This window comes from Nicotiana tomentosiformis, chromosome 1 (genome assembly GCF_000390325.3).
Source record: "Nicotiana tomentosiformis chromosome 1, ASM39032v3, whole genome shotgun sequence".
Classification (NCBI taxonomy): Eukaryota; Viridiplantae; Streptophyta; class Magnoliopsida; order Solanales; family Solanaceae; genus Nicotiana; species Nicotiana tomentosiformis.
Window position 1 is genome coordinate 100,480,458 of NC_090812.1, and position 18,182 is coordinate 100,498,639.

General features: G+C 35.9%; 1 protein-coding gene across 1 annotated transcript; it reads left to right on the top strand.

The window, feature by feature from the left end:
• Nucleotides 1-11,833: 11,833 nt before the first annotated feature.
• On the top strand, nucleotides 11,834-13,488 carry LOC104094900 (probable galacturonosyltransferase-like 4). The gene has a single exon (XM_009600919.4). It carries the CDS (start codon nucleotides 11,898-11,900, stop codon nucleotides 12,984-12,986), a length of 1,089 nt encoding a protein of 362 aa, XP_009599214.1. The 5' UTR covers nucleotides 11,834-11,897; the 3' UTR covers nucleotides 12,987-13,488.
• Nucleotides 13,489-18,182: the final 4,694 nt, after the last annotated feature.

Consider the following 18,182-nt stretch of genomic DNA (forward strand, 5'->3'; position numbering starts at 1 on the left):
AAAAAGGAAAGAAAATTGGGTCTATAAATATTGATTTTAAGATATAGGGATTGTATTTGTAATTAAGTAATATTATAAAGGTATTTAATGTAACTAGTTTCTCTCCATTATTATAAATAGTTGCGGTTTTATAAAATAATATCAATATTATTAAAACAAAGCTTTGAGTAAATAGTTGTACATTGAAGAATATGCATGTTTAACCAAAAATATATCTTTCCATCAAAATCTAAGTTTAGAAGAAAACGGGTTTCTAATAACCAAGTTTTGCTTTACTTTCTTAATGATATCAAAGGAAAATAACAAGAACAACTAAGAAAATAATTGATTGCCAAGTCAAGCTAGAGAATTTCGAGAAAACAGAAAGGTAAAGTATATATTTCAATATTGCATCACATGTCCTTACAAATAAAATTATATGCCCTTATATAGGAATACACAATAGTAACAGTTTTTCCCCATAATTTGGGCTAATTGTAAGCATTAATGATATTGATTGCCCATTATTTTGGATTCTCATAACCGATGCATTTATAGCTATAAATGCCTTACATCTGTTACGATTCCCCTTCCTTATTTCTTTTCGGTCCATGTATCTTTCCTTCTTTCTACTATTTATTCATTCTCTGCCAGCCATTAGGCCCGGTGTCGTCTCGTGGATATTTCTCCGCATGCCTTCTCTTTTCGTATCAAATAAGATTGCCATATGTCGCCATATTGTTGTTCCACGCGTTATGCCATGCCAGCGGTCTAATATTCCACGTGTAGTTCTTTTTCACCACCAATATAGATAGTCCCCCCACTTTCTTGAATATTCTCTACTGAATATTCGAGGAAGTGGAAACTTTTTTATGGCGGAAATTCTCTGTCGCCGTTTTTTCGAATATAATCATACCCTTTTCTAAACCGATGTGACGTTCATCACTTTCATTTAATGATCATGCCACGTGGCTTTTATCAACTGTTCCTTCAGTTCTTCAGCGTCTTTTAGGGTTTTTCTGCAACCGCATCAGTCACGAAGTGACGTTTCCATTATGACGCTTCATAATGACCTCAATAATCGTGTCTTCTTATAAATACTTCACCCATTTTTTCGATTTTCTAAAACCTTTCCTTCTTCGTCTTCTTGTCTTACTTTTTTCTGCATATTTTCCTTGCGTTGCTTTGATTAATCATGTATTCCCCCGATCCTCGCAAAGTTATCATTGTTGATGAGTTTGCTTCTTCCAATGTACCTATTAGAAGTAGAAGAGGTGGTAGATTGCGTAGCCTCAATTCTATTTCTAACTATGGTTCCACCTCTCAAATTATTGCTGCCAATACATCTTCTTCCAGACCCAGAGCTTCGATAACCCCAAGATCTTCTTCTAAAGATAAAGATACAGCTGAGGCTCTACGTAAACCCATTGTTGATGAAATTGTTCCTCAAGAACTATCATTTGTGACTGATAGTGAATCCATGAAGAGTCAAGTTTCTTCCATGGTTGCTTCCCTTGATCGTGTTGATCATTACCCAACTTTGATTACTGTTGGTCTTCTCGCTCTAGTTCGAAGAGAATGTAGTTGGAAACCTGATTTCCCAATTTTAGTTCCTGGCACCAACCAAAGAATAACTTCATACCAAACTGGCTATTCCTTCGTTTATATATATCCTTTTACCCTAAGCTTTAAACCTCTTATTGACCCGGTAATTATTGAGTTATGTCGTTACTTCAATATGTGTTTAGGACAGATTGGTCCCACTGTTTGGAGAGTTGTTGTATGCCTCTGTTATTTGTCAAACTTGGCTTTTATGCCCTTTACTTTTCGTCATCTACTCCATTTTCACTCCCCTAAACTATTTCGTGAAGGAGTTTTTCCCCTTGTGGTCAAAACCAAGAGAGTATTAGTTAGCCTTGAGGATGATAGAGATCGAGGCTGGTATACTCGCTTCGTTGCTGCTCCCACTAGTGCTTTGGTGGGTGAAGAAAACATGCCTTTTCCAGAAAAGTGGAATTTTGCACGTAAGTATTTGCATCTTACCTTTTCCCTTTCTCAAAATTGATTCTCAGGTATTTTCATCCCTACTTTTTTAGCAACTATGGAAGTTTTTGAGAAAATTCCCAACTTCCGTGCTTGGGTAGAAAAGTTGCTATTTGTTGCCCCTATGGAGAGAAGATCTTGGAAGTATCTCTCTCAGAGATTTTGGTGGAAAGTTAAAATACACAGTACTCTTTCCCGCTTAGTCTTCTTCTTTTTCCCTTTTGCTAACATAAGAGTTTTTCACCGTGACTCTTTTCTTTTGTTACGATTTCCCATTCGTAGTGTTAGTCCCGCTTCTGTTTCATCTGTATGACTTACGGTGAGTCTTGCTCAAGAAAGGATTCTGAGCTCTTCTTTAAAAAGAAACGTAGACGGGGACCGTAGCTCTGAAGGTAAAGAGGAACAAGAAGAGGGTTCCTTAGTGCGCAGGTCTCGAGCTAGGAGACGTGTTATTTCATATGATGAAGACACCCATCCTCCAAGTTCAGTCCCTTTGAATGAGCTTAAAAGTGCTACTTTAGTGAGTTCTGAAGAAGAGATGGATGCTCCCCCTCGTGACTATACTAATCAGCTATTTTCCCGTGATTTTGATAGTGAAGATTTTGGTCCCGTTTCTGAAGAATTATCCCTTGCTTCTCTTCCAGCGTCAGCCCCCATTCGTTCTCAATCTACCATTCTTGTTGTTGCTGCTACTGCTCCTCCCGTGGTTTCTTTCACTTCCTTAACTGTCCCTGTTGCTACTATTTCTCATGTTGAAGTTGGAACTTCTGGTAGCAATAAGGTGATGAAAAAGGTTACCATAGAAGTCTCTGAAAGTGGTAATCTGTTGAAAAAATTTGGTTAAGCCGACGTATGGTTGAAACCTCTACTTGGCCTAGTTTAGAAGTCAAAGTTCGAAAGCCACAGTTCCTTGACATGGATGAATGACATTGTTCATTCATCTTTGAAGGTTCAAGTCTTAACTTTTTTCCTTTCTTTCCCTCGTGGTTATTTACTTTTGTTTGACAAACGCTTTTTTTTTTTGGGTAGATCAACTTGATAAGCACGGAGCTTATGAAGAGAATTGTTCATACTGAGTAGCTAGTCAATGATTATCATATTGAAGCGTATAACTGGAAGGAATAATACGAGGGTCTTCAATTAGAGAAAGAAGTTTTAGCTGAAGAGAAAATGTGCTTTGGAACAGCAAGCAAGGATGATTGCGGCAGAATTGGGAGTTGAAAAAGCGTTTTCAAGTCAAGTTGGCAAAGACAAAGACATCCTCGAGTCTTCATTTGCAGAGCAACTTTCTAAATCTACCGAAGAGATAAGGGGTTTGAAAGAACTCCTTAATCAGAAGGAGACTTATGTCGGGGAGCTAGTTCAAACACTCACTCAGGTTCAAGAGGACCTCCGTGCCTCCTCTGATAAGATCCAGCTCTTGGAGAGTTCCTTCGCCCCTTTGAAGGTTTCTTATGATGCTTCTTTGATTGAGAAAGAAGAGTTGAAGGCTGAAATTGATCAGTGGGAGAAAGATTACGAAGCCCTTGAAGATAAATCGACACTTGATGTAAGTTGGGCTTTTTTGAATACCCGCCTCGAGACTTTGATGGAGGCTAGACAGGAAGGCTATGAATTGAATGCTATGATCGCCAAGGCTAAGAAAACAATTGAAAAAACTCAGCAAAGTCAGATCTTTTCCTCACCTGAGGTCGGCGTTCCCGAAGGTGATGAGCTTACTCCTGGTGAAGTTGGTGTTCAAGCTTCTTCTGTTCAAGTTAAATCTTCTCACGTTACTGATGATGTCATATTGTATTCTGCATTTCCCGCTACTGATAATGCCACATTGGATTCTGCCCCTTAGTGTTCTTTCAAAACTTAGTTTGTTTTTGAACTTTTGATGGGATTTTTTTTTTTTTTTTTGGAATGGATGGTTAGTTTTTACCCCTGGTTCGTTTTGGGGTTTGTTGGTCAAACAAATATTTTGGCTTTAACTAAGTATATACTTAGCTTTAGTCAAGTTTAATATATGATCTTTCATTGAATTTGAGTTTTTTTTAAACTCTTTGACTTGCATTTAAAAACACTTTAATATTTCGTGATTTTGGCATAGACACGAATTTTATAAAAGAGGGCCCTTTTATAATTGACACTAATGAAGAAGACGTCTCAACTTCATATTGGTGTAAGTATATAAGAGAAGTAGGAAAATACATATTTTGAAGAAATTTCATAAATAATTTGAGGAAGTTTCATGTTTTGAACTTTCAAATTACATAACACTTTACAAGTATTCAATTAACTTTTTATGCGACATCTACAACTCTTTCATAACTGTTTTTCTTATAACAAATTTTAAAAAATTCTAGGGTATATCTTGCAACCCATGACTAATCATTGCCCTTAACCTAAGTACTCGCAGGATCTTGTAATTTGTGTCCGCGAGTTTACACTTTATCAAAACTTATTACAAAGGTTTTTGAATCAGGCTTGTTTTTTGGCTCTTGATTGGCTCTTGACTTTTGATTTTTGGGTTGATCCAGGCTTGAATTGTGACTTTTAGTCTTCTCTAGTCTTCTTTGACTTTCAGTCTTCTTTGCCCCCATATCTATAGTCCCCCAAGTATTAGAGCTTTGAAGTATGAAATCTCGAGCACTTGATTATTCCTTCCATTTGGTCAATTTCCTGAAAAGGAAAATACATACAGGACTCAGAGGTATATTTTTAGATGATGACTGCTTAACCCTTTTTATTTCTATTAGAAAGGTCGTAACCCATACCGGAAATAATTTTGTATCCCGCATGTCTTTCATGTCTAATATCATCATTTGGTGCGGGCTAGATTTGTGCCTATTATCTAAAATGGTTAGTATAAATTTTTTTAAAAAAACTAAACCATACACGAATGATACCTGACCGGGGGATCTTTTCTTTGCTTAGAAGTAATACTTCTTTAAATGAACAATATTCCAATTTGATAGGAGTACTTTGTCTTCCATTAATTCTAACTCATACGCACCCTTTCTAGCAATGCCTCGAATCCTGTAGGGTTCTTCCCAATTCGGACTCAACTTTCCTGCATTGACCGCTTTTGTCAATTGAAAAACCTTTTTGACAACGAATTTCCCAATCTTGAAGTATCTAAGATGAGCTTTCTGATTGTAGTATCGTCCAATAATTTGTTTTTGCACTGCCATCCTTATTAGAGCCACTTCTCTCATTTCTTCAAGCAAATCTAGATTTATTCGCATCTCTTCCTCATTTGATTCTTTAGTTGCTTGGGTATATCTTGTACTTGGTTCACCTATTTCATCTGAGATTAAAGTTTCAGCACCATACACAAGTGAGAATGGAGTCTACCCCGTACCTGTTTTTGTTGTCGTTCGATAAGCCCATAAGACTCATGCTAACACTTCTGGCCACTTATTTTTTGACTCCTCTAATCTTTTCTTCAAGTTATTAATAATAACTTTGTTTGTCGATTCGGCTTGTCCATTAGCCACATGATGGTAAGGTGTTGAAGTTATCCTTTTAATTTGCCAACTCTAAAAGAATTCTGTGATTTTTGCACCTATGAATTGCGGGCCATTATCACATACGATTTCTTTTGGAACTCTGAACCGGCATATGATGTTTCGCCAAATAAAGTCTATGACTTCTTTTTCTCGCACTTGTTTGAAGGCACCTGCTTCTACCCATTTGGTAAAATAATCTGTTAATACTAATAAAAATCGTACCTTTCCTTTGGCTTGTGGTAGTGGACCCACGATATCCATCCCCCATTTCATAAAAGGCCATGGTGAAATAATCGGATGTCATAGCTCCGCTGGGCGATGCATGTTGTTGCCATACCGTTGGCATTTGTCACATTTGGCCACAAAACTTTCCGCATCTTCTTCCATTTTTGGCCATTAATATCCTGCTCTAATTAAAGTTCTTACCAAAGATCTTCCTCCCGCATGATTTTCACAGTGTCCTTCATGTACCTCTCTCACACATATTCTGTTTGAGAAGGTCCGAGACATCTTGCTAGAGGCCCTCCGAACATCTTACGATACAAGTTTCCACGAACCAAACAATAACGGGCAACTTTTCGTCGAAGTGATTGAGCCTTTATCTTGTCTTCAGGTAAAATCCCATGCTGCAGGAAATTAACGAATTCGTTCTTCCAATCCTAAGTTAAATTATTGAAATTTACCTATTGTTTATCTTGATCAAGTATCAAATAAAACAAATGTATTACTGTAGAGTTTTATTCGTTCGTTACTTCTGCAATAGATGCGAGATTAGGTAACGCGTCTGCTTCCGCACTTTCCTCCCTAGGTATTTGCACGATTTTCCACGATTGGAATTGTTTGATTAATTCTCGTGCCTTTTCCAAATATTGTTGCATCTGCGCCTCTCTAGCTATATAAGTCCCCTACATTTGATTAACTGCAAGCTGCGAGTCACTCTTGATTATGATCTGCTCTATTCCGAGCTCTCGTGCCAATTCCAGACCTGCAACTATAGCTTCGTATTCTGCTTCATTGTTAGTAATGGGATGGTACTTTATTGCTTGCATAATGGTTTCTCCTGAAGGTGAGCTTAGAACAATGCCTAAACCCGCTCCTTTAACATTCGAGGAACCATCAGTAAATAGGATCCAAGTACCCGAATTAGATTCGAAGAATACCTGCAGTTCCTTTTCTACTCCAGGAACTATCCCTCGGCTGAAGTCTGCCATAAAATCCGCTAAAACCTGTGATTTTATCGCAGTTCTAGGTTGGTACATGATATAATATTCACTGAGTTCTATAGCCCATTTGGCTAACCTACCTGATGGTTCTTGCTTATGCAATATATTTCTTAAGGGGTAAACGATCACAACAGAGATAGGGTGACACTGAAAATAAGGCCTAAACTTTCTTGATGCCATAATTAGTGCTAAAGCAAGTTTTTCTAAGTGAGAATATCGAGTTTCAGCATCCAATAAAGATTTACTAACATAATAGATTGGAGATTGTTACCTTTGTCTTCACGTACTAATACTGCACTTACAACTATTTCTGATACAACGAGATAGATAAGTAGCCTTTCTCCATCCTTTGGTTTAGCCAGTAACGGTGGGTTTGACAAGTATGCTTTTAGATTTTTGAGCACTTGTTGACATTCATCAGTCCACTCGAATTATTTTTGCTTTTTCAACACTGAAAATAACTTAAAACTTTTCTCCGAAGACTTAGAAATAAACCTTCCCAAAGCTGTTATCCTGCCTGACACCCTCTGCACTTCCTTTTTGCTCGTGAGTATGTCTGGTTGGCTTTGATCTATGCATGGTTTACTTCAATACCTCGGTTAGAAACAAGGAAACCTAAAAACTTACCTGAAGCTACGCCAAAGGCACATTTTTCGGGATTTAACTTCATATTGAACTTGCGGAGAATCTGAAAAGTATCTGACAAATGTTGGATATGATCCCCCGCCTGTGCTGACTTGACCAACATGTCATCGATGTAGACTTACATAGTTTTTCCCATGTGTTCTTGGAACATTTTTGTTACCAATCTTTGGTACGTGGCTCTAGCATTCTTTAATCCGAAAGGCATGACTTTATAACAGTAAGTCCTCATGTCTGTGATAAAGGAAGTTTTTTCCTCATCTAAAGGATCCATCTTTATCTGATTATATCCTGAATAGGCATCTAAGAAACTCAACAACTTATGTCCTGCAGTTGAATCAATTAGTTGATCTATATGTGGTAAAGGAAACGAGTCTTTAGGACAAGCTTTATTTAAATCAGTATAATCTACACAAACTTGCCATTTCCCATTCTTTTTTGGTACTACTACAGTATTAGTTAGCCAGTTAGGATATTTTACCTCTCGTATGGACCCAATTCTATAAAAGTTTTCGTACCTCATCCTGGATCACCTGATTTTTAAGGATCCTTGCTTCCTTTTCTTCTGTTTGACAGGTGGATAAGATGGATCTTCATTTAGCTTGTGAGTCATCACCTCCGGTGGTATTCCTGTCATATCTGAATGCGACCAAGCAAAGCAATCTGCGTTAGCTTGTAAAAATTTGACAAGTTTACCTTTCATTTTTGGGCTTAGCTTCATTCCAATATAAACTTTTCTATCTGGCCACTGCTCGTAAAGTGTGATAGCCTCGAGTTCTTCTATTGTTTTTTTGATGTTTTCATTTTCTTCTGGCTCTTGAATGACATCAGGCCTTGAGTCTACGTCCGTTTGTCCACCTTTAGTTGAGGTTTGTGTTGCTGTGTCCTCAACTGAGTTCTGTAATTGCTATCTTTTATCTGCACCATCGTTCACTGTGCCTGAATCCTCCACTGAATTGATACTTCTAGAAGCCTGCTGATCTCCACGGATTTGTCTAATCCCCCATTGAGAGGGGAACTTAATAACTTGATGAAAAGTAGATGGAACAACATCCATATCATGAATCCAAGGCCTGCCAAGAATCATATTATACGCCATGTCCGTATCTCTCACTTGGAATTTCGTATCTTTGACAACTCCTTCTACAAATGTGACAAGCGTTATTTCTCCTTTTGTAACAATGCTTGAATTGTTGAATCCAGATAAGGTACGTGCTTTGGGCACCATTTTGTCATCAGCTTGCATCTCGTTTACCACCCTCAGAAGGATGATATTTACGGAGCTACCTGGGTCAATCAAAACTCGTTTCACATTAGTATCATGTACAAGTGAAAAAATACCAGTGCATCGTTGTGAGGGGTCATCACGCCATCTGTATCTACATCATCAAATGTTATACTGTCTTCTTCCAAAACTTGGCGAACTCGCTTTCCGTGGGTAACCATGACGTTTGATGTCTTTTTTGAAGTCTTATATGTCACACCATTAACCTCCTCACCTCCGCTTATCACATTAACCGTCCTTTTTGGTGATAGGGGTTTTGGTGGCTCTTGTCTATTCTTCATATACGTTTGCTTACCCTTCTCACCAAACAAATCAGTTAAATAACCTTGTTTTAACAAATGCTCTATTTCACCTAGTAGCAATCTGCAATTTGTTGTTTTATGGTTGTGGTCGTTATGAAACTCGCACCAGAAATATGGATTTCTTCTGTTAGGGTGCGATCTCATTTCTTTTGGCCACCGTACCTTATCTCCCATATTTCTTAAAATAGCTACCAATTTAGAAGTGCTAACATTGAAATTGTAATCACCAATCTTTACCTTTGTATTAACATTGTTGTCCCGAACATCTCGCTTTTTCCCGAACTTGGATGATGAACCCGCGTCTTTGTCTCTTGACCTAGAACAATCCCTTGGATTTTCTTGTTTTGAGCGTGAATCCCGTTCTGCTGGTCCCATGTAAGGTTCATACTTGTTCTTCCAGGACTTTTTTCGGTTTCTGGTCCCTCGAACATGTTCTTTCATCACCCCTTGACCGAGTGATAGTGTCTTCTTCTATCCGTAGCTTTCGTACTGTACCTGTTGTACACATCATTCCAAGTTATAACAGGGAATTCTTGTAAGCTTTCCTTAAGTCTCCTCGTGGCTTCCGAGCTTTTTTCGTTTAAGTTGCTCGCAAACGCCATGGCCGCTCAATTGTCAGGTACGCGTGGTAACATCATTCTTTCACGTTGAAATTTATCCACAAATTCCCTCAGTAGCTCTGTATCTCCTTGTTTTATTTTGAAGATGTCTTCCATTCTCTTCTCAACTTTTTGAGCTCCCGAATGTGCTTTTATAAATGAATCTGCAAGCTCAACAAAAGAATCAATAGAATTTTTTGGTAAAAGAGAATACCATGTTAGTGCTCCTTTTGTAAGTGTTTTACCAATTTTTTTGACCAGCACTGACTCAATTTCTTGCTTGGTTAAATCATTGCCTTTCACGTCAGCTGTAAACGCATTTACATGAACCCGTGGGTCGATCATTCCATCATACTTTGGAATATCGGGCATTTTAAACTTCTTCAGTATCGGCAAGGGAGCTGCACTTGGCTTCCAGGGCTGTTGTGAATATTTGTCAATATCCACTCCTTTAATCACGGGTGGCACACCCAGTATTTGTTCTATGCGATCATTTTGCTCCTTGAACTGCTTCTGCAAAGTTAGTACTAAACTTTGTAAATCAGAATTATTTGGTGTACCTGACCTTCCATCGCGAGATTCACTGGGAGTTCCTCCGCTTCCCGAATTAGCAAGCCCCGAACGTGGGTTTTCTATAGTTGCAGTGTTGTTTGGAAGTGGAGTTGGTGGCGCAGTTGGCAATCCACTGACAAAAGCTTGAAGAGCATTGTTGGCGTGTTCCGCAATTAGTTATTTTAATGCGTCCTCGGCAGTTTGATCGTCCCCTTGTTGATCATTCGTGTGCGATGTTGATCTTTGAGGTGTCCCCTCCCGGGACTGTCGAGGTGAATTTTGAGGTGAAGGGATTGGAGTTCCTCCCTCCTATTGGTTTTGTTGGTTCAGTTGGTTGTTGTCGTTAGCAGTTGATATGATTGTTTGACATAAAAGTGAATTTGAAAAGTGAAAAGATTATCAGAATTTCCGGCAACGGAACCAATTTGTTTAGCCAAAAAATATATCTTTCGATCAAAATCTAAGTTTAGAAGAAAACGAATTTCTGATAACCAAGTTTTGCTTCACTTTCTTAATGATATCAAAGGAAAATAACAAGAACAACTAAGGAAATAATTGATTGATAAGTCAAGGTAGAGAATTTTGAGAAAGCAGAAAAGTAAAGTGTATATTTCAATATTGCATTAGATGTCCTTACAAATAGAATTTTATGCCCTTATATAGGAATACACAATAGTAACAGGTTTTTCCCCATAATTTGGGCTAATTATGGGCATTAATGATATTGATTGCCCATTATTTTGGATTCTCATAACCGATGCATTTATTGCTATAAATGCCTTACATCTGTTACAATTCCCCTTCCTTATTTATTTCTGGTCCATGTATTTTTTCTTATTTCTACTATTTATTCATTCTCTGCCAGCCGTTAGGTCCGGTGCCGTCTCGTGGGTATTTCTCCTCGTGCCTTCTCTTTTCCTATCAAATAAGATTGCCACGTGTCGCTATATTATTGCTCTACGCGTTATGCCATGTCAGCGGTCTAATATTCCACGTGTAGTTCTTTTTCACCACCAATACAATGCCGAAGTTAGGATGATTGATATCATCAAAACCTATCAAGTTGAACAATCAAAGTTCAATAAGATACATGTGAAGTAATTTTACTTATTTTGATTTTATGAGGTACAAACATGTAATGAACAATATCTTATCTAACAATTATCTATATACGATATTCCGCGTATATATTCGCCGCATTCGAATCAGTTGTTCTGTCATGACCAGGACTCTTGTTATTGATACTAATATTCCTCTAGAAAGTAGTACCACGGTTACTAACCTGCAAATTATATTACAAAAGTATGAGGTTATAATTAGTAATAAGTATCAAATAATTATGTATCAAAATAGTTCATAAATTCCTTTGTAATGGCGTATTGTTAGTAAAAATAAGTATTTTTAGGTATATATATTGTTACTTTAATTAATGACTTTTAAAGAGTAAGTATTTGTTAGGTATCCTTAAAAATATAAATGGCTAGCGTTTGTCAATCTATGAAAATGAATTGCTAATTAGATATTGTTTTGTGATACAAATGGAGGGGAATGGAATATATGTAAAAAATAAGGCAGAGGTCATTAGAAGAATTCTCCGCAGCTTCTTTCTCTCCCTCACAATCCTACCAACTTTTGTTATCCTTTCACAAAAAATTTCTTCTTATGAATCAATCATTTGTAACCTCTCCTAAACCTTCTCTTAACCAGCTTTCAATGGCTGCTAATTCTCTTTCCTTTCTCCTAAACTTAACATTATTATTTCAAATGCAAAGAGCTGGATGGCCTTTTGGAGCCTTTCTTCTTCTCTTCCTCTCCTTGGCCTCCTGTCTCTCTTGCTTTCCCATCAAACCTCCTTGATCACCACCACCAATGTTCGCTTTGCCATTGTACAAAAACCTATTGATCAACCAGAGGTGGCAAATGGACCGGTTGGATCAATCTTTTCTGTCTTCCGCGAGGCCCCTGCTTTTCGCAATGGGGAGACATGTGGATCTTTGGCCACGGATCGGATTCACGTGGCCATGACCCTTGATGCTAATTACTTAAGAGGTACTATGGCTGCTTTGTTATCAATTCTCCAACATTCCACTTGCCCTGAAAATGTAACTTTTCATTTTCTATGGGTAAGACATGAACACGAGGTATTCTCAAGCATTAAGTCCACATTTCCCTACCTCAACTTTAAGGTCTACATCTTTAATGTCCACAGGGTCCGTGGCTTAATTTCCAAGTCTATACGTCAAGCTTTAGACCAACCCTTGAATTATGCAAGAATATATTTGGCTAATTTGATCCCCGATGAGGTGAAACGCGTAATTTATCTTGATTCTGACCTTGTCATGGTTGATGACATTGCGAAATTATGGAAGGTTGATTTAGGTGACAAAGTTTTGGCTGCACCAGAATATTGTCATGCAAATTTTACCACTTATTTTACAAAAACATTTTGGTCTGATCCATATATGCCAAGAACATTTGAAGGGCGAAAACCGTGCTATTTTAACACAGGGGTGATGGTAATGGACGTGGATAAGTGGAGACAAGGAAATTATACAAAGAGAGTTGAGGATTGGATGGTTGTGCAGAAACAAAAGAGGATATATCAGTTGGGTTCTATGCCACCATTCTTGCTTGTATGGGCAGGAAATATAATGCCAATTGATCATAAATGGAACCAACATGGATTAGGTGGTGATAATATTGAAGGTAAATGCAGGAGTTTGCATCCTGGACCTATTAGCCTACTACATTGGAGTGGCAAAGGTAAGCCATGGTTGAGATTGGATTCAAGAAAACCATGTAGTGTTGATCATTTGTGGGCTCCTTACGATCTTTATCGTTCCTCCAGACATTCATTCGAGGAGTAACGTGTCGATACATGGTGAAATATATATAAGGTTTGAGGGAAGGATATTTTGCATTAGGAAGAGAAGCAAAGCATCAGATAAGAAAAAGAGGAAATGAAAAAATAAAAAAAACCTTATTTGTTTTTATTACCTTTTATCACATCATCATTTTAATGTTTATATATGTAAACAAGAGATGGCTAGCAGCAAAGAATCACACAGGTGTGGAACACTGCATGACATTTGCTGGTTGCAGTATTATATGTTGATTCTAACAAGTCTGATTCCTCTTATTATAGTTTGTGAAATGGAGATTATTGATATATACTCCACGATGGCCGTCTAATCAGATTATTGATGGCTCTCTGATAATTACAGTATCTATGATTAGCTTTATTGTTTCATAATTTGATTATTTCATCTTACAACTAAATTAGTACAAGTCTGCTGCCAAGTACCATGTTCTTTTGTTATCTCATAATATTTTTAGTGTTATTATACTCTGTTTCATATTTGGTTACCACCTTCTTTTTTCTCCCACAAAGTTAAATTTACTTGTTCGGCTAATTTTGGATGGTGCTTAATGCAAGAATATGTTTACAAATTACCACTAGGAACATGAGGGAAAAAAAAAAAAAAAAAGTTCTTGGAAAACATTTTCCAGATTTCGACAGGTATTGGTCATAACTGAAAGTGAAACCCAAATTACCCCGGTTGCTCCTTTTTGCGTATACAACAACAACAACAAACCCAGTATAATTCCATAAGTGGCTCCTGGGAAGGTTATTTCTAATAGACCCTAGGATGCTCCTTTTTGTGCATACTAAAACAAATGTTATTGAAATCACAAATAGCTAGGAACAGTGTTTGAGTGTTCATCAATGGATTCAACTGAATCCACCATTTTCTGCAAGAAGCATAGATATATAGAGAAAAACCACTAAGTTAAATTATGAAGCTTAATTACAAAAGTGCAACGGGTTCAACCTTAAATGCAGAACCCATTAAATTTAAATCATGAATCTGACTTTTTTCTAACGAGAAGTAGAAGACAACTATAAGCGAGAAATAAAAATCATTGGTTGACATCTTTAAGTATAGCGGTTATGCATAACACAGCTAGTATGTAGTTGATTAAGAGCATAATTAGGCAAAATCAAGAAACCAAAAGTTCTGTTTGATATGAAACTAAGCTTTCTTATCGGGTTCGGTGTAAGACCTGCGTAAAGCTTCCTTCTTACTATTTATAAAGGCTTCTGTCTTCTCATTAATGTTGGAAATCACATTTAGAGAAGGCCTCCTTCTTGCTGCAACATTAACAGCAGCAGGAATTTGCTTAGTTTCAGTTCTTTCTTGAGCTATTTCTTTGATGCTCACAAACTTCTTTGTTCCTTTCTCTTTGTTGTTTCGACCAACTATCTCCAAATGCCTGAACTCAATCTCTATATCACCACTTAAACCAGTTGGCGATTCAATAGGGACTTGATTTGTAGATTGATTATAAAATACTGTTGGATGATTATTACCCATAGTTACCCAAATTGTGTTGATGATGAAGTTGAAGACGCGATTACATATGTTTGGTGATTGAGAATTCTGAATGTTGCCTCCTTTTTCCATTGATTGATATCTTCTTGATTGATAGACTTTCTGTTGTAGAAGTAGTAGTTGTGTCTACACATCTATAAGATGAACCAAAAGGATAAAAAGAAAATGATTCTATTCTTACTAAGCCGGGCAACATTACCACACTTTTTTTGTAGTGTGATTCTTTGCTCTTTCTACCCTAAAGCATTCTGTCCTATCCGCTATATATCCTTTTTATATTATCAATATAATTTAACACGTGATAGAAGGTTATACAGAAGATGTATTTGTAATTATCTTATGAATGAATGATATGATTGTTGTAAATATTATTTATACTGTCAATAAATAAAACTTGAATTATATCCTTTTGAACAAGCCTCCAAACCAATCAAATCTAGCAAATTATTGATCAAATGATTCAAAATAAGAATTAGAAACTACCCATAAATAAAAGAGGTTCAAATTTGATCATTTTTTAAAAAGTCACAAAAGTCAACCGCGTGCTCGCTTGGTCAAAACTCGAGATTCGGACCAAAACCCGATTACTCATTCATCCCGAGCCCGGTTATATGATATGTTATCATTGGCTTATTTTTCATATGATGCTACTATAATCAAAAGGCAAAAACCCCTTTTCCCAAGCATAATTATATTCCAATCCGCAAAAGGTAAATGTGTCTGTTAAATCATAAATGTCATTTTACATTCTTTTCCCACATTTTTTCTTCCCGACACATCCTTGTGTTCTATTTGTAGGTTCCTTCCAATCATGTACACCTTAGAATCTTGAATCTATACCGTTTATTTGCCTGTTTAATCATCCAATGCTCCCATGTTTCCTCCCCATTATCTTAACCATAAAATTAAGTATTCAGTAGCTAATATTTGAACTACAAGCTTACAAGTTTGAATCTCTTCTCAATAAGGAAAAAAGAAGTCCCCCCACCCCACAAAAAAAAAAACGAGCTTTTTTTTTATTTCTTACTATTTTTTCAAGTTAGCACATCCTTATTGCACACCCATAGTTGCCTTGAGTAACCTATAGAGTAAATAGTATTATATTTGTCAATATCCGGATTAGCACATACTATATAATTGTCAGGATACTCTAAAAAATTAAGAGGATAAAAGATCCAAATGGAAAAAGAGCTAGCAAAAGCTACTCAACCTATTAGTTCTTTTACATAAAAATAAGAGTAAGAAGTAATTTTGTCCATCTATGAATGTACACCCAACAGATTGGATCCATATTGATGTAATGCGACCAGATGAAGAAGACTGGAGCATACTAAAATAAAATAGAGTCAAATGATAAAAGTTAAAATAATAATTTAAAGTGACATTATCTTCGGACAATCCACCCTAAAATAAAATAAAAATTAGTGGTCTTTGTGTCTATTTGTTTGACAGACAAAGTGCACAAATAGCCGTTTGGAAACTCCTATTTAAAAATAGCCTAAATTGATAAATTTTTTAAAATTTAATCGCCTCATAATCCAATTTAGACTTGCGGAACTAAAGTTGAGAATGGAGAGTCTAATCTTTTCAAACTTCAGATGTACGTGGCTGAGTTAGGCTTTGACAGTAGGTCTAAATTTGAAATTTGTCTTTACAAAACTTCGGACTTACTTTCGGGTATGAAGTTAAGCTTTTAATAGAGCCCAACTTCAAATGCGAACCTAAGAGGCAGCAACATGAGGTTCACTATGAAGTTTGCCAAATTAGTTAAACTTTAAAAGCTTTTAAACATCAAATATGTTTTAAATATGAGTGCTACAAGCAGTTACCTTGTGCAAATCCTACCTTGTTTATGGCCCACAAAAATTTGTCTTTAAGTTGGGGATCTTTACATAAATAGCCGCTCAAATTTATTATTTATTTTTTATAGCTGATATACATAGATTATACATATATTTTATATATAAATTATATAAATATTATACATCTGCCGATTATTTTTGAAGGTTGGGTGTGTGGCTATTTAAGTTAATTCTTCTTGGGATTTTTACCTTCCTATACACTATTTGAAACATTATTACCCTCCCTACTCAAGTTTCAATTTAATTACATGGTCATATACAATTTACCAATTATATACAAATAAGGTTTAAATAAGTATCCTTTTATATTAGGAATTGAATAAGGAATATCATTTATTTCCATATCCATTTATACTTGCCCTCTCTCTCTCTCTCTCTCTCTCTCTCTCTCTCTCTCTCTCTCTCTCTCTCTCTCTCTCTCTCTCTCTCCTTCTCTAATTTTCCCTAAAATTTTTTCATTTGATGTTCTATGTTTTTTTATACTTTCTTATTGTATAGAGTTTTAATGGAATTCATCAATGGATTTCAATCGTTTTAACTTAGCAATTTTCTTTCATGTTGCACAATTGGTGTTCAAATTGAAATTGCCAATCAATAAATTTTGAAGGTGTTTGACTCTCCACCATTGACAACCATTAAAAAGCTTTGAAGCTTTGAAATCAAATTTAAATTTTCAAAAACCATTATTTGTTTGGATTGAGTGTGGTTGCAAACAATTGAGAATAATGTTCAAAGTTTATATCTCAATTTTGAGGGTGTTTTGGTGAAGATTAAACTTAATTTTGGCTGAATTTCAGATTGAAACTCGAATAAGGAGAAAAAGAACGCATGACATACAATATACTTACAAAATTATAGTAAAGTTGTATTATAATTATTTGTAAATTATATTTTGTTGTAGTTATATGTATTTTTTTATTTGAATATTGTATGAAAGTTGAAAAATAGTTGTATAATGTATGAATCATTGTATAAAATTTGTATCTAAGTTATCAATACTATCTTTTTACATAAAATTGTTGATTTGTATCAAAATTGTATTAATAGAGTAAGTTTTGATTGGAATTTAGAGAGGAAGAAGCACACACGACAAACAAAATATATACAAATTAGATACAAAATATATACAAAAGATATATTATATAAAATTTGTATAAAAAATATATTTAAGTTGTATGATATTGTAGTTGTATTTAACTGGGTAGAAATAATGCATGAAAGTTGTAGATACATTGTATGAAATTTATTTTTTCACTATGTATGTTGTTGTAGATATTCAAATTTGCATTCAATTTGTACGAAATTTATTTTTAATTTGTATGTTGATGTACCGTATATAATTCTTTTCTCAGTTGATTTTATCTTCTCTGAAGTCCGAGGAGATACTAAATTTTCTTGAGCTACAACATTCGATGTAGGTTTTTCGTCACCTGCTTTTGGAGACATTACCTTCTCTTGGTTGTCCGAAAATTTTAGTGTTTAAAATACACTAGCTATACGCAATGTTTGCTCAAGAACAGAACTTCAACACAAGTTTCGAGTTTTCTAGCTAGTCGCTGGCCATTTCTTCAGATGTGTTCTTTCATTTTTGACCATATTAATCTGATGCGCTACCACTTGACCAAGGCTTTCACAAAATAAACAAAAGGTTTTATGGCAAGTAGTCAGCATAAATCTCGTCAGAAATCGTATTCCATTATTAAATCCACCAGCAAAATAAAGAGAAAAAAAGACCCAAAAAAAGAAAGATCAAAACTTCAGCAATATCTCATAGATTTGACGAATGTATTTTGAAATAATTATCAAA